This window comes from Eucyclogobius newberryi, unplaced genomic scaffold (assembly GCF_026437365.1).
Source record: "Eucyclogobius newberryi isolate DKJ021-1_F unplaced genomic scaffold, fEucNew1.0.hap1 SCAF_17, whole genome shotgun sequence".
NCBI classification, from domain to species: Eukaryota; Metazoa; Chordata; class Actinopteri; order Gobiiformes; family Gobiidae; genus Eucyclogobius; species Eucyclogobius newberryi.
In genome coordinates, this window is record NW_027315801.1 from 23,761,237 (window position 1) to 23,779,355 (window position 18,119).

The 18,119-nt window shown below is 38.8% G+C and overlaps 1 protein-coding gene across 3 annotated transcripts in view; it reads right to left on the reverse strand.

Moving 5' to 3' along the window:
- plxna1a (plexin A1a) overlaps positions 1–18,119 on the reverse strand; it is a 354,584-nt gene that overhangs the window by 180,991 nt on the left and 155,474 nt on the right. For all 3 annotated transcript variants that reach the window (XM_072449536.1, XM_072449538.1, XM_072449537.1), the window contains exon 4: positions 862–993. In XM_072449536.1, the coding sequence (XP_072305637.1) occupies positions 862–993 (132 nt within the window). The remainder of the gene's footprint in view (positions 1–861; positions 994–18,119) is intronic.

Below are 18,119 nucleotides of genomic sequence, written 5' to 3' on the forward strand. Positions count from 1 at the left end.
TTCATAAAGCACAATTCATAAAGTGCTTCACAACAGACAAATACACAACATAATAAATTACATCAGTTCATCGTGCAAGACAATAAAATATAAGAGTCAGATAAAAAGTAGAAGTGAATTCTGCAATTTATAATTCCATGTAAAAGCTGAGGTACACGGGAATGTTGAAGGCGGGGCGGATCTTAATTGCTTGGTCCTGACTCTTGGGACACATAACAAACTCTGTCAATTGGAACAAGCATATCTAACATAAACTTTGGTGCTTTGGACCATTAAACCGCCTTCTAAACCAAAAATAATATTATAAAGTAACTCCTGTGGCCCAGTGGAAGCCAGTGAAGAGAATGCAAAACTGTATTGTGATTTTCCATTCTCCTGGTACCTGCATAAACTGTATATTCAAAAAAGATCAAACAAATATGCTTATTTCACTCTCTTATTTGGTGTTTCTAGCTCTTTCTGTGCTGCGTTTCCTGTAAAATCCATCACTCAATCCATCAAACAAAGATCTTAAACAAAATTTACAATAAAAAGCCAAATTATCCCACAGAAAACTCAACTGCCCCCTCAATTTTAAACCACAGAAAGTAAAAAATGTTACGATGTGACGTGAGCGCAACACGATACAATATAGATCGCAAGACAAAAAATAAAAGCATGAATAATTACTTTAAAATAGTAGATTGCAGATACAATTCCTTCAATCGAAAGCAACGCTAAACAGAACCATTTTTGATCAAGATTTAATAAAAACCGTTGCAAAAACCATCAGCCAATACTGTAGCTGCTCATTCATACCCAGTTATTGTTCGTGCTTGACGTTTGCTGCGCGCTGCGATCTGATTGGCTGGTTCCTCTTACCTGTTTGTCGGTGAGGGCGTAGAGGTGCTGGTGGTCCGGGCTGAACAGCAGGTCTCTGAGGATGGGACTGCCTTCACTCACAACCACGTTCTCGTACAGCAGGGCCGTCTGCACCACCGAGTTCACCAGCAGCTGAGGGGCGACAGGAGAAGCACAGGAAGGGTCAATATAGTTCTTCTAAATGGTCATAAACAAAGGTATATCATTGTAATGTTCACAGCGTCGACAGCGGGTTTCCCTTTATTCAAATGTAAGCAAATGATCCCACACAACAGCACAAACACACAGAGATGTAGTTACTGAAATATATCAAATGTACTGTAGTTTTCATAAAAAGGCGCGATAAAGAAAAACTCAGGTGCATTTCAAAGGTGTTTCGTCAAATCGTACTTGTTTCAGTAGAATAGATATGGAATGGTGGAAGAAGTACTCAGTTTTGTAAAGTAAAAGTACAGATGCAGGAGCAAAAAAAAAAAGGATTTCACACAGATTTTGAGAAGTATTAAAGTTGTAAATGTGCTGATTTTTGGTCAACAGCAGAAAATCGATTTAATTTCTTATTTTTCCTAGTGATCTAATGCAGTGTAAAACATTAACAGTTAGCAAAGATTATTTATGGTAAATAAAGTACAGATAGCTAAAAATGTTACTGTAACTGTAAATGTTACTACAGTCATTCTTGCTTGTAATTTAATTTCCACCAATATATTGACTATATTTCAATTATTTATTTCAAGATAGACAAACTGAATATTGCTGTATCCTTCTTGCTGTGAGGCCAGAATTCTTACTACTCAGGCACCACTGGTCAAACTGGTACTTGTAGCCTTAGGCTGTGGATTATACTGCCGGGTTTCAGATAACATCACACCTTCTAAAGGCCAATAATATTTCCTACAAATGGGGTAAACAAATATGAAATTTATATTGTTCGAATGCTGAATCAGTGAACAAAATTCCCAGCCGAGCAACTTGCTTTGGTGATACGGTGCAACATAAAACAATGAACAATGTTAAAAGCAAGATATATCAAATCAAATAAGGCATGCATTAAAGAAAGACAATTTAAATTGACTATAAGATAAAAATAGACTTAGTACATACACAAATTTTGCTGTTAAATTGACAGTTTGGGGTTAAAAAAGTGGGTTTTAGGGTCTGATTCAACATTTGTACATTTACCTTGTGGGTACATCATCCACAATAGCCAAACAGTCGCAGAGACATAAAACTTACACAAATAACCAATCACACTACAATTACTTTACTAGTGACAATTCAGGTCTGTCCATTCACACAACACTAGCACTAGTTTAGAAATATAGCACTCCGGCTATATTGCAAAACTAGTCCTCAGATTGACCTAATTTTCCTCTACCCATCAACAGGAAATGTTTTTCCGAATATAACCCTGTCAACAGTTTGTGTGGATATTATAAATCAGGAGCAGTGTTTCGATAATGCCTCAGTGAGCAGATGCTTCGTTAAAAGACAGATGCCGTCCCGTCTTTTCTCTTTGTTCTCTCACATCCACCGCACACAAGTCAAGTGCTCAGATAAACCTGCTTTGAGTTCCCCAGCAGGAGGCTAAAACTGAGATTTCCCACTTTGAAGACAGAGCTCCAAGTATTGACATCCGTGTTTACAAGAGACAGTGGGAGAGATCAAGGTAGGGGGTCCTGGAGGGGCCAAAATAGGACACTCGGTCTTTACTTAGTCTTGTTAATAATAAGTCATTGCGTCAGCTGGTACATGTGAAGCAGACAATACTTTTTTTTAAACTTTCATGTTTTATTTAAACGTGATTTAGTTTGGTGGGATCGTACTAGAGCTGTAGAGTGGTTTAGTCGATTAATCGGTCAAGGGTTTCTCAGGCAACCGAATGTGTATTAGTCGACCACTTGTTTTATTTAGATAATGTGGGTTTATATGGGACAACAGCAGAAAAGAGAAGGTTTGGAAGTGTTTAAAGGGCCTTTTTATCTATAAAAGACATGATTTCCTAGTATGTTTATGTATATATATATATTTTCCATAGGTTGTCATGTGATTGCAGTTTAGGTTAGATACATAGAGATATTAATAGTTTTGAGGACTTTTTGCCGCACAGCTTTTTTGTGTCGACCATTGTGTGCGTCTTTCTTTTAATCCATTTCTCATTTTCAGGTCAAAATTATTGAAAATAATAATACTTTATTATTTTAATGTTGTTTTTAAAAAAGCAAACAAGACGCTTTTTTCATTGAGGAGGAGAATAATATAATAATGTGTGATGATTGTAATATTTAACAGTAATGTTTGTTATTCGTATGTGTTAGAATGTCCAGTAAAGTGCTGATATTTTGTTTAGATTTTTATCGTGGATTGATTTTGTGGTTTGATTTGTTTGGATGTAATGTTTACTTATGGATGTCCAGTTTATCAAAAAGAAGAAACCATTTGTTTTTTAATTATTTTTTTAATTGAAAGATGAGGTCTCATGTTTAGCCAGAAAGTAAAAATCATAACCTCCATCCAAATTGTCAAACTTTATGAACTAGACGAGTATTTTTTAGCAAAAACATGATAACTTTGTTTTATAGAAATGCATACATTAACCACAAGCCCTTTAACTGTAAGTGCATAGAGAATAGGTAAAAGTTTTATAATATCCAGAGAGTACTACAATCACTGCATCGCTTACAAGTGGCACTCGGCTCTTAGTTGATTAGCATTGTATAGAAGTGTGCTCATTACAGATAATTAACTGCATCTCCACATCCAATGCTCCAAATAACAAGTGTTTCTATGTGTGTGAATGCAAATGCGTGGAGAGAAAGGTCCACATTTATCAAACTAATAAGTGCATGTGAATGCGCTGTACATCATGTCGGAACCGTAAAACTGTTACCACTTTACTACTGCAGAGTGAAGTACATCAACAGGAGGAAATGGCAAAGGAGGAAGAGAATCAAAAAGACATAAACCAAAATACAACCAAAAACTAAAAGGCGCGTCAAACAGATGTTAAAAAATGGCATAAAACTTTGCAATCTCCATGAAGATTTACTCCACCAAAACCAAGTGTTATTAGCAGTAAAAACACCAGCAATTGATTAAGACAAAGATATATTGGTTTATATTATGCTGTGGAACATTCCCGGCAAAGCAATGCAATGTTGGAGACAAACAGCTGTCGGACTCTCCACTGGAAAGGCTATGAGGGTTTTAAGTTGTTTACACATTGGCTAATCTCTTTTATCTTATGTCCTGAGGCGTTTTGTAAGGCTCACATAATAGCCAAAAGGCAGCCCTGGATCCATAAACATAAACCAAACGATGAGAACCATCTCAGCAAAAGAGCAATATATACTTGTATTTCAGACCAGCTGTAAAATAGTGTTATAGTCGGATTATTTTCTCTCCATTTCTACATGAAACAATATATACTTTTTGGCAAATATGAATAAAATAGCAAACTTCAATGCAAAAAAAAAAAAATGGTTACAAAGAATACGTTTTGTTGTTTCATCCTATGGACCAAAGCTTTAACCTAACCTGAAATTGCCTATAGATTTTCTAGTGCCCCACTCCTGACACATTTACAGTCCGTCAAACCCGTCCCACTGTGAACACTGACCCCTGCTGCCCTGGAGTGACATTCTTTGCACTGGCACTGTCTCTCTGTCCACAGCTGCACACTGCACATACACTTTGACACTTGTGGAGGAAACGTTTTTTTCACTTGTGCGTAGCTGCGTGGAGCCGTGCGGAGCCGTTTGAAGCTGCCCCTGCCTGCAGCTCTGAGAAAAGGGCAGCTGGGGTGGGATTCGGGTCAGCCGGCACACAGGGGGCGCCAGACTGAGACAGGTGACTGGACAAGTGCCATGTGGCCTCCAGCGTTTAGCTCGATCAGTGAGACCTGAGCTGTAGAAGTTCTGGAAAGGACTGAGCACTCGAAGACACAAAGTGAAGTTGGGCGACCTACTTTCTATTCTATTTTGTAGCGTGAATTGACAGTGCCTTCGTTTAATTTAGATTTTTGATTGAATAGCCTTCATTCAGTCAGAAAATCATGATTACAATAGATTGCATAGCTGCTATACAATTATCCCCATATACCCATTTATATACATAGTTTGAATGGACTTTCTAGAGTGGTATACATGTTATATTTTAATCTTAGATACTTTGGCGACCCACACAGCCATAGAAAATAGTAATTCTGAAACCAGCCAATTGTCCTCATCAAATTCACAAACTACATCCCTGAATCCACAACCACATCATTTAGTACGTTGTGTATTTGTACTTTGAAGACACCTTCATCTTTCACCTGGCTAAACTGCAGTTATTTTCACTATTATGCAAATGTTCCCAGCTATTGGACCCTTTTTACTCTGGCCTTGAGATAACCCCAACTCGCCACCATATTTTAGTCCCATTTATTCTGTATTAGCATTAGGGAGTGGACTTCCATGTGTTTATCTTGCTGCTCTACCTGCGGGACCTGCCTCCATAAATCGGCTTCCTCCTCTCTGTGTCTGCTCCGTAAATCCTGGGCCATAAAAGTGAGACATCGGGGCATCTGGAACTTTTTTATGCTTGCGTTTGTCCACTCTCTCTCCGTCTTTCTCCCTTCCTTCCTTTCTCTGGCTGCATGGAACTTATTAGCAAAGTGTCCGGGCTCAGAGATGAAAAGGTCCCTGCGCTCCCTCTGCAAAGACTGCCTGTTTTAAGAGGTGCTTATTAAATATGCTTTTACAGCCGCTCCTGGGACGGTTATTAATGCTAAAAAAAGCCTCCCGACTTTGATGTTACTGACAGCTTAGGACTCATTAAAGCACACTGTTATTCCGCTGATTAGTTTACCTCTTTGCTGCAGACAATCATACATATTTTCGTATTTCCCGATGGTGCCGGTCTCCAATGAGAGCAGCTAACGCTAATCGCTGCCATTTGCATTCAAATTATCTGCCAATCAGTGAGTTACAAAACACAGTGTTTGTATGGAAGGAGTGACTAATCAATCTCGTCACTGTCACTCCAACAGAATAGCAAATATTGCAGCCAGGTGATTTAAACGTGCGACGTGTTCTTTTGAGTTTAGACAACAATGACAATGCCACAGTCATTTTGTCATCAGGATTGTCAACATACAATATTAATAGGCATTCAGTTTTTAATGAATCAGGCATCTGTTGTATGCTTTTTCCACAAACAAAATGGTTACTAAGCAGAAAATAATGAGCAAGGTCAAATGGAGAAAAGCAAGAAATTACCAACAGTGACTTTGTTGTGTGACCCACAGTTTTGACCAGTGCATACTTTGTAGTATCCTTGAGTATGAATGTGGTAAATGATGGAGTCAAACAAGGCTTAAAAGGAATAAGTATCACTTTTGAACAACTATACCTTATAGTTTTAAATAAAGCGTGAACAGAGACCAAATTTTGTAGAAAAAAGCTTAGTTTGTAGTCATCTATACATTGTTTTAGAAAAAGAAGATGTTTTGATCATCCAAGGGTCATTCGCAATCTACGGATTTGGTCAGAGATCAAGTATCATCATCATCTTTTTTTTTTTTTTTTTTAAATAATGTCCATATGATGAGTCTGAGTCTGTTTTTAACAATGGAAACTCAAGGACGAATGAGGGTTTACACCAACTTGGTAAAGACTTTGATCATAATGAAAAAAATAGTTTATTAATAAAGATTCAGGCTTAGTAACTACTTGATTAAGGGGTTAGCTGTAAGGATTAGGGTATTCATTAAGTAGTTACTCAGTCTGTACCATTCTTAATAAACTAGTTCTCATGAATTAAGTCTTAAGTTGTTCATGCTTTGTAAAGGTTATTAAAAGTGTAGTACCAGTATATATAAAGTGTTACCAGGCATTAATATTGATATTGTTAATGGTGAAATTGCTGGAAAAAATAACAAATCAATGTGGCTTGCAATAATCAAAGTTTTTGCTGTTGTTAATTTTTCTTTTCCATATCCCATAATAGAGATTAGAGAAGCTAAAGACCATCACATGTATGACACTTCCAATCCCCAACAAACACATGCATGCACGCACTGCCACGTCTGGCTTGTTAGTAATTCCGTGGAGCTTTATCGGATGCTCTTTCCTGTGCTGACGTGAATGAGGTCTAGCGTCACTGCCGTGCGTAAGGCCAGTGTCATAAAGCACACATCATGGCTACCTCTGAGTGAAGGGACAATCTCCTGGTCCACCTTGAGCCCCCCTCAGCCCCAAAGAGAGGAGCTGGGGTGACTTTAGTGCGCCGGAAGTCCTCGCAAACTAAACTTTTGGGAAGACTCTTGTTCGTTTACCCTTGTCTTAGCGTTAGCGCGTGTGCTGCGTCCCTTCTTTTGTCCCCCACTGTTCTCCCGAGACTGCACTCATTACCAAACAATGCCACTAAAACCAAGGGCGTTCACACAAAAGACACACAAGCTGCAGACAAGTACAAGTGGCTTATGTACTTCTTAAATTAAGTGCCACCAGCCTCAAAAACACACTGTATATGCACTAGTTATTTTTATATTCTTGATAGACTTGAACGATGAGGCTATTATTTATGGGACAGGTCGGCGAACTACATCCAATTATCCATCATCGAGATTTGAGATCAAGGAGGAAAAGAGTGTATTTGGCTCATCGTTTAGTGTTCATGTGACCGCCTTGAATCAGAGGCCCCTGGTTCACAAGATCACCTATCCATCTTTTCCCTTTCAAAAGATGTAAGGTTTGGTTTTAAATTGCTGATCGCTATGGCAACAATGGTAATACATCACCATTCTAAAACCCATGGATAGTAAGCTCCCGGAGTCATGTAATAGGAATGAGAAAACTTTAATATTTAAAGATGCACTGCGTACGTTTTCTGGTAATGCCACATGCTTGTTTCCATGGAGATATTACTGTTTTGCTTAAAATATCGAACAGTATGCTATTAAACGTATCCATCGCCATGACATGATATTGTATTTTAAAAGGGGACATGTTATATAAAATCAGCTATGATTTGTTTTAACCTCATCATTTGTTTACTTCAAGTTGTTTTTATTGCTTCATGCATATTTGACTAATCCTGTATTGCCCTGCAACTGAGCCTCACATGTTCAGAAAATCCCTGTTTTCACCTATCCCCGCCCACATCCCTGGAGTTAGTTGTGATAATTTGAATAATCAAGGCGCAGGGTGATAAATACTTTTGAAAATTAAAACCACATAAATGAAAATGTGTTGCTTGCTACAGTTAAATGACATTATGAAGAGATTCTCAGTTCTCCAGTTTGAACAGGAAGTCAATGGACCCGTGTCTATTATTAGGCCGTTTTAGATCAATATTGCAGTTGACGATGAACAGAATGGAAAATGATCTATAATGATCTATTTATGTTGTAGGTCAACATAAAGTACATGAAAAAAACACAATATGTATCCTTTAAAAGATATTATTTGAGCAATAAAACCAAAGATAATGAAATAAAGATGGACGTTTCATGCAGTGGAATGTTCTAGGCAAAGTAGCCATGAAAAGAAGGGCGACTGCCACCATTGATTTGAACCATTTTTAAATCGACATTAATGCCCGATCCAAGTAAGATTCCCTTTGTTCAAACTACATCACCCTTGTCAAATACTTTTATAGACCAATGCTAAATAGCACTGGTCAGTACGGGGGCGTGTGTGGGGAGGACACTGTAATAAGAGTGAACAAAGGAAGTAATGAGCTTTCTATGGAGTTTTGCTGTGATTAATGCCAGACTGAGTTCATGTTGCGGTCACACCTATGGGTCAGGTACTAGGGCTCAGACAAACATGATATAACATTGCTCCCGTTATCTCCCAAAGAATCATTTCTCCTCATCACATTTCATCATACCACAGTCAGGCTTAAACTATAAGCACTATTATTCTTCAGCGTTCCATCCTCCCTTTTCTCCACGGCTTTATTTATGCTGCAAATAGATGGTCCATTTTTAACATTAGAATCACCAGGGTTCACAAACCGTAATGACTGGTGGTTGTTAACTTGAGGAATGGGCTTATCATCTTAACAACTCGTGTGATTTAACTTGGGGGTTGTGCATGTGGGTTGAAACAATATTTATAAAGCAGAGGAACGATGAGGTTGAAATGATTGTCTAATTCTAATCGGGCGATGCTGATTCTATATGTAATTTTAATGGAACTAAAAACAATCTCTGCATGCTCAAGTAAAAGTTATAAAAGCCAGCATTATTTATCATTTGGTCACAATTGTCAAGACGGAAGGAAAATCAATTATATGCAGGCCAATTATCTCGTCATTGTCCAAAAGATAATTAAGTTAAAAAAGGTCCGGATCTAGTCCTGGTCTAGTGCTAAAATGCATAGAACTTTTGGACTGTTATTGCAAAATATACTTCAAAATACATTACCATGTTCATAGAATAACAATGGACAATCACAATAATCATCCATCTCGACTTATCGTTCAATAAATTATAGCTGGAACAATATTTTTAGTGGGGATTTTCTATTATTTTTGTGGTATTTTGTGGTTTTGTGAAGATAATATTTGAGCTGTAGAGGGTGGGAACAATATATGTGTTTATTTAAAGTGGGAATTATTAGGTTATTTTTTGTGGTATAAAGATGTGTAGAGGGTCGAATACGTATTTTATAACCCATTGCTTTAAGTAAAATGTTTCATTGTACTGTGTGTTTATTACAGCTCATGTTGTTTAACAATTATGTACATTTAGAAAGGGGTTTTTAATGTTAAAAAAACATCTATATTTTCTTATATTTTATTTCTGTAGCAATATACTGCACTTCAAAATGTGTTTTCGTGACAAAGCGAACTTAAACCTTTACAAAACTGACCTGAATTCCCAACTATGATCAAATCCACAGAAAGATACCTCCGTACTTCACTTCTTGACGGTCCATTCCCTTCAAAAACCTTCTGTTATTCTCCCAAATCCCAGTGTCCAGCCCCAACAGTGTCCTGTCTGTCTTCAGCTGTTAAACATCCACTTAATTACAGAGACTGGCTTAGGCACGAGGAAGAGGAGGATGCAAGGGAGGAAGGAGACAGGAAGTATATAGGAAGCACACCCACAGAGGAGCAGCCCGTTAACCTTGTTACTGTTTGTAATGGGACTGTCCAAAGAGACTGATGGAGTCCAGTCCAAAAGTCCATGTAAGTCTTTGAAGATGGAGAGGCTCAGACAGTTAAAAGCTCGCCTCTAATGAAATCTACTGTTCTGACCCGCGGGATGACATTGGAGATAATAACTAAAACGGAATGATGTCACTTAGTTGAGAGAGCCAGAAGTGATTTAGTGCATGAAAGTGTCCACAAATATGTAATAAATGCTTTGAGCAGAACCATCAAGTAGAGATGACAAAGGTGATGAAGACCTGAGCAACTGTGAAGTATACTAGAAGATAATATGTTGAAAAGTGATTTAATTAAGTAGTATTTATCTTCATTTGAGGATATTTTGACTTTTTTTTTAATACAATTTGTCTTAATTTCATTTCCAGACAAGATAAACACTCCTTATTTCAAGCACTTATTAACTTGTTATGTCATTTCAGATGCTAATTTTTTTTCCCAGTGTTCAGACTTAAAATAGTGGATTTTCCCTTGCATTGACTTGGGTGACTGAGCTAAATCGAGTGCGGTGGTCTTTTTAAAGCAGAGCCAACTATTGTTATCCTTTAGAGAGCCGTGCAGTGGTGACATGCTGTCAGGGGCCGGCTGTCGGCCTGTCACTCTCCTCAGGTGAGTGTGCGTGAGCGTAAACATACCAGTCTGCTCAGGTGCGTTAGAAGCAGTGTTTGTGCGCGCATGTGGGGATATATAAATAAATAAGTGTGCGTGGATGTCCTGTGGGGCGGCGTCCTGTTGCGAGAGCAGTGGAGCGTCACCACGACGATGATTAATTTCTCTCGGAGTAAATCGGGTGTCAGTAGACTGTACAGTCAGCAGGTGTGCTGGGGGTCGTGGATGCCTTCCAGTTAGTGGCACATGACCACATTTTCCCCAATTCCTTCAAAACAATCTCTGCCAGAACTTTCTACGTTGTTTCAAACACATAACTTTTTTTAGAGCAGGGGATTTTACACCATTTTACACCATTACACAGTGTACGGATGATGATCTCATAATTTTTTTATTGCATGTCTCGACTGATGAATTGTAAATTGTGCATTGCACATTCACAATTGTGGGACAAATAAAGGTTCTCTTAACTTGTATCTTATCTTATCGTTGGTTGTTCTTGGTTTGGAGGTTTAGATGTATCTCAAAAGGACAACTGACACAATCTAATGGGTTTCGCAATGCTGCATAATTAGAACCGTTGCCCTTGCTATTAACAATTTTAAACCAATTATTATATCCACAACTCTTGCATTGACCCATGAATAGAGCCCTAAAACAAATAATAAGCTAACAGACCGGTCCCCATGAACCACCGGATTACAAAGAAAAGTGTCGAAAACCCAAGTCAAAATGTGTAGAACTGAAGGTTGGCTACTTCAATCCCCTAAAATCAAAAGCTATATTAGGAGTATTTTACAATGTATAGACACACTTGTAAACCCTTTGTCCATGAGCCGATTAATTTGCAAGTACAGTTGGTAATACAGACTTCCGCAATGCCAAAAACTGGAAATGTTGTTTTGGTCACTGACACAGACGTCAAAAAGTAGACCCAGGTTGGCACCATCAGCAGTCCATTGTTTTTCCTTTGTTTGCGGCGACTCTGACACAGCACAACAGCCAAGGCACTTTATTTGAAATATATATATATATATATATATATGTATATATACTGTATGCTGTTCTCAAAGCAACCATACCCACGCCACAATCTGACAAGAGGTGGCCACAGCGGCGAAAGCAATTAACCGAAATCGCACCAAAAATCCTCAAGAGGCGCAAGTTGACAGCAGCCTCAGCAATTCCTATAGTACTGATGTTATTTTCTTTGCCCGGACCTTTTGGCATGTTTTATTAGCACTATTAGCGCTCTACTCTGTGAAACCAGAGGGTGCAGGGGCTTCAAAATGTCAACACTGTGCTTTTGAACCACAACTCGGGGGAACAGGCGCCACTGAAATGACACTTGGAACCAAAAGAGGCACACGAGTCGAGCGTCGCACAGTTAGACGAGCTAGCCGACTTTCTCTGCTGTCAGCCAACTCCAGCTAACACGACTGCTCCTGTGTACTTGTGGGTATACGGACTCTTTTATCTTCCCCAGCAATGATAGGCTTGAGTTTTCCCTCCAGTGCAGTGCTCTAAAACATTCTGCGGCTGTTTCGATCACAACCAGCTTCAAACTAGTCCCCGAACCATCTTTACCTCTGTCTGAGAAGAGATTCATCGTTGGGAGACTTTGGAGTTAGACATTGGTTGCGGCATAATCGCTCGGTATTTTACATTTTGCCTTTATCTGTCTTTCTGCGTTGAAAACATTGCGCGTTAGACTTGTAAAGTAGATGCACCGTCATCTTTATTTTAGTTTGGACTTCTTTGGGCCGCACATAAAAGTTGAGTGGTATCTGCCGGCGGTAGTCTATAATCAGTGAAGTGGGATCAACCAGCAAAAACATCAAACATTGGCAAAAGTTGTAATTTATGCCTTTAAAACCCATGGCTACATCTGATGCAAAAATATGAACTGACTGCCTTTCTTTCAGCTATAATAAGTCCATGTCAACACAGTTAATTTGTAAAGAATAGGTCTATGCAATTGCTCAAGGTCTAATCAAGACCGAGATTCAGTCCGTCAGTCAGAGATCACTTTGGGTACTTTTAATCGAAAGGTCAACAGCCAATCCTCTGTTGTTTGGGGCAAGATTCAGACTTTGGAGAAAGAAATTCCACTATTCTTTTGTGTTAAATAGCAACAATTAAAAGTCTGTGTTGCTCGTGTTCAGGAAATCAATATCGGAAGCCGTTTTATTTCTTTTGTATATACAATTTACATGACAAACGCAGTGTAAATCAGTCAAATACATTGCCTTGGGTATAAGTTGCATGATTAAGCACAAAAATCTGTCAACCTCTATCAAAAGGCTGCATGGAATGGGACGTTTGGTGGCAGAGAACATGCCAGACTCTATGCTGGCCTCACGAGATCGTTTACGGAGTCTTACGGTTTGCTGAATGTCTCTTCCCACTCTTTGCAAAAACATTTAACAGCAAGTAAGGTAACACAGCACCACCATGACGTCATACACATCTATTAATAGCCATGAATGAGTGACACGCATTTACATTCTTCGTTCATGAATTACCGCCGGAGAGTGAGCCTCATATTGGTTTTCGGTTATGCAACTCCCCATTATTAAAAACCAAAGCCTCTTGATGTGACAATTGCAGCACATCCGAATGAAAAGCTACAGGCGTCTTCATTAGCACTTGCGGAGTAGGATTGTGTGTGTAGATTTCATGCCCTAAGGTGCGATGGGCCTTTCAACATTAGTAAAGACCTTCTAGCCCAACACTCTTTTGTCCTCCGTTATCGCTCCATTCTTCTTCTCCTCCCCATAAAAAACGCTTGGTAATATTAAGTGATTTGATCTGATGTGCTCCTAAAACAAGTCAACGTGTGCGCCGGCGAGGGCCTCATAAAAGGGCAGTTAATTTAATGCTGCCTCAGTAATATCACCACAGAATGTCATTACCATCCGGGAGAAAAACGCACGCGGCTCGCTTCCTATCAAACACTGTCAACTTATTAAATGACAACCTTGAAGACGGCGGATTTGCATTAAAATCAAGTGGAATCATACCCCCTTTGGCACTATGAGATTGTATTAAATTAAGTGTCGAGGTGGCTGCGAATTTCCTCTTTCCTGGTTTTTCTGTCTCCGGGCCCCCGCTGAGCTCGGCACCCCTGGAGAATGCTTGTGACATAACTAGGCCTAGCTGTGCGCGCTAACGCTAGCTCCACAGTGCGCCCGCAGGCACCGGAGCAGGCTGAGGGCAAACCAGAGCTAATGACATCCATGGAGCGCGGAGTGAGGGTGTGCTTGACAGGCAGAGACCTGGAATGAAAGCTGGGGGGAAAAAATTCGTAGGAATTTTCGCTTATTTGAGGAAATGCATTGGATGGTGTGTAGCATGGGAACGTGGTAATTTCCTCTTGTAGTGTAAGATAGGAGAAGCCAAGGCATTGCCCTGAAGGGTGTCAAAAGTAGGGATGCAACAATACCACTATGAATATCTGTGCCGATACTGAAAAATGTAATGGATCCGATATTGACTCCCTATTTTCCAATACTGAGCCGATACTCCAATTAACCAATTTTGATGTAGAAACATTATTTTAGCCACTTTAAACCAGTCAAATTTGAAATGTGATACCTCACAAAACCTACAGAATTCAGTTTTGCTTTTGTACATTTACAGTAATGGGCATAAAGATAATATTCTTAGCATACTATTATGATATTATGGTATTTCTTAATAATTTAAGTTAAATTTAATTTAAATTCAAGTTTTGATAACATGCTGAAGTAGTTTCAAGGAAAGTAACCTGATGTCAGCTAATATCATTTATCTGGATCAGTGGATCCCTAAATAGTAGTAGACATTTTTGTTAAGTTGCAATGCCGCTTCGAACAGGCAATTTCATCAACCGTGCGGCTTATGCCCTGCATTACAAATTTCTCTTCAACTATAATGGCTGAATAATACAATTAACCTTGTTGTCAGTTTGTGGCGTGATAAGACTTTAATGACTCCGCTGCAGGTGTATGCTCGCATGTGCCACGTTGTGCCACAGACCTTAATTGACAGTTTTATAGATGGGTAAATAGGAGGCTCACCCATCACCTGGGTTGAAGGCCTGAAGAGGCGTCTGTCCTTCCCACTCACTGTCAGAGCAATGGTAAGACTGTAAATCTGTCAGCACCCATCAAACATGTGACCTCTGCACATGAAATGTGAAATGCAATCTCCTTACATAATATGACTGGACAATGAGGGGTCTATAATGTAAGTGAAGGTGCAACATTGTAACCCAAATGAAAATAGTGTTTCTCTCAAATGAAATGTTCTTTTTCTAAAGCATATTACACAATACACACACATTGTCTGATACAATCATTTTCAGGGAAAATAACTGCTACTGAACTAATTAGAAATGCATTTTTATTTTTGACAGTTTCACTTGTAGTCATCTATTTTTTTTATTTTTACCCCTGCACTAGTGTTAGTGCTATTTTAATTCCCCCATTTGAAGAAGTGCTTTTAAGAAAATATGTAATACTCTCCATTGTGGCAAGAAGCTTGGTTTAATTTTGTTTCATGAAAATGTGTTTTTAGTTTCAACATTTTTTGACAACGGCTGCATGACTCATTTCATGAATAACTATCTTTCTACAGTCATTTGGAAACAGAAGAAACCGGGGATGTATAATATTTTTTTGTTTGTTATCTATCTATCTATCTATCTATCTATATATATATATATATATATATATATATATATATATATATATATATATATATATATATATATATATATATATATATATATATATATATATATATATATTATTGAACAGTGACATTTTCGGAAGAGGTTTGTGCTCAGACTCTAAAAGGAAAAGCAAGCCGCAGAAGAGATTGCAGTTCCTTTTGATCAACCAAGAGGCACGCGGCAATGTAAATAATGCCAATCCTCAAACACCTCAGGAATCATCTAAAGTCAAACTAAAACCTAAAGCAACAAAAGCCAGTCAGTATTGAGACGATGGATGATGACAACGTCTAAACTGCAGCAAAGGGTCATGGGATAGGTAAGACTAATACACCTGTCCCAGCGATAGAGAGGTGCTAGAAATATCACTGACCCATGCTTTACAAGTTTCAAGCATAAATAAAAGGTTAAAAAAAATAGTACATTCAGTTACCTATAAACGAGATAAAACCATAATGTGATCTGTATTTCATTGTTTGAAATGAAAGTTACACATAGCATCACTTTTTCATGTTCATGCTCATCTGTATTGAGCATCAACTCTTTTCCTTAGACTCGGAATCTCAATTTTACAATTTTGTGTGACAACACTAATACATACAGTAAAAGGAAATGAATCCCACATAAGAAGCTGGGATTGCCCATTTCAAGGTGAACATTTTACAGCACAGCTCGACCCCATTCAAACCTTTTCAGAAATACTGGCTCACTTTCTCCTATCTCCAACATAACTGCTGCCCTGCAGCTATTGTTTCCTCTCTCACCATCACCGTTTTATGTTGACAGCTTTGAGTGAGGGATGTCTGAGGACAAATCTCCATCTCACTGATACGCCACATGATTCTCCTGCATTTGCATCTTCACAATCAGATCTGGCCCCAGTCTCGCCTCTCTGCACAGCTTGGAAACCAATCACACATTTTGCTTTTGTTGCTTTGCCTCCATATGTCCCTGGACGTTCACTTGTCCTTTCTTCCCGTTTGTGTTTTGATGTAGCGCCTTGGCAGTTGCATACGAGCAGTCAAGCGGAGAACACTGGTGTATAGGCCGTGCCGGTGTAGTATAGGTATGAGTGGTACGAGAGCAGAGCTGGCCCTGCAGTGAATGGGGAAAGTACTGCTAAACTAGCTCAATTTGTCAAGAGCAAGAGGTGTGGGCCTGCAGCGCTACAGTACACAGGAATCGGAGGTAAACAGTGGCTGGATGGATGCACACGGGGAAAGCACAGAATAAAATATTTTCAATATTTGGGTTGCTCCAAGTGATTTCAAGAGCTACAATATGTTGTCGGCATGATATTGGCTGGTACGGAATGATAATGGCTTTAAAGTTAAATAATTATGAAATGTTGGCCTAAACATATTCATAGATTTGTAGTAAGAAAAGGCATGGGGGAAAAAGTTTGACAAGAATGATCTAACCATGAAATTAAAGGTGCACTGTAATATTTCTGGTGGAGGGGCCACTGTCATCTTGCTTGGAATGTTCCACGATATAATTATTAAATGTATCTATTCCATGGAGACAAACAAGTCATGGCACCAGCACAGTTACAGAAGCGGAGAAGCGAGTCCGCTCACAGTAAAAATACATGTTTTTCAAGATATTTTTGCACATTTAATTGCAAAAGATGCACTGTTTATGGCATTTAATGCCACAACACAGTGCACATTCAACATTTTTCATAAAAGTAGGATACAAGAGTAAAAATATAATAATTTGTTATTTTAAACCCTGAAAGCTTCTTCTGGTTCTGTCTTTTTAACTGTGTTTTTTCATGTCACACCACAGGACACCCTTTGGACAGACTATTTTTCTTTTTAAATTAGACAATCATGTCATTTTAGGACATAATGTATATATCCTGATCTTTATTCCAGCACTTAATTGTTTTCTTGTTTCTTGTGTTTCTTGTTTAAAAAAAAAAAGGAAAATAAAAACTATGAGTATATGAGTATACAGACTGTAATTCAAACGGATTTAGCGAAAAATACAAATTATTATCCCTTCAACTTGACACAACCTTCCATCTTCGATATCGAACATGTTTACATTGAAGGGCAGCTTGCACATTTTGGTTGGAAGGCAATAAACCAGTCTGTAAACCTAGATGGCAACTCAATGCATCAAATACAAATGGGCTGCCACAGAAGACAATACAATCTCCATATGAAACAGAACAGCCCACTGACCACACATTTACTATATTACACCAGGGATGGAACATGAAGCCTTTGAGTTGGGAGATTGCTGTTTGTAAAAGATGAGAGTGAGAGGGACACTCCATCACTGCCACTCCCTGCCGTGTGAGCTGATTTTGACAAACCGCGGTCGAGCCCCCCGAGCGCCCCGCCCCACCTTATACACCAGGTCACTCATTATCCCAATGGCCACTGTAAATTATCCTACGCCTGCTTTACTCAAGCAAACAGAGAAACAATGTCAGGATGCGGTCTCCGGGTGAACAGCCAATGATAAATGTCCATCTACCTCGCTGGACTGTTGCCACGGCGATTAATACTGGGATGGAAGGAGAAGAGAGAGAGTGGGAAGAGAAGAGGAAGAGATTGGTGTGTCGCTTCGAAGAATAACAGCTTTAAAGGGCTAAACACTTGAAGATTCACACTCAAATAAGATACATCATAGCAATTCATTTCAATACATTATCAGTCAAGCAGTGCATCCCGAGTGCATGAATGAATAAAATGTTTAAAAATTGTCTGGGTAGAAGAGAGGTTTGGTGGCATAGATATTTCAAAAGGTTTCTTCA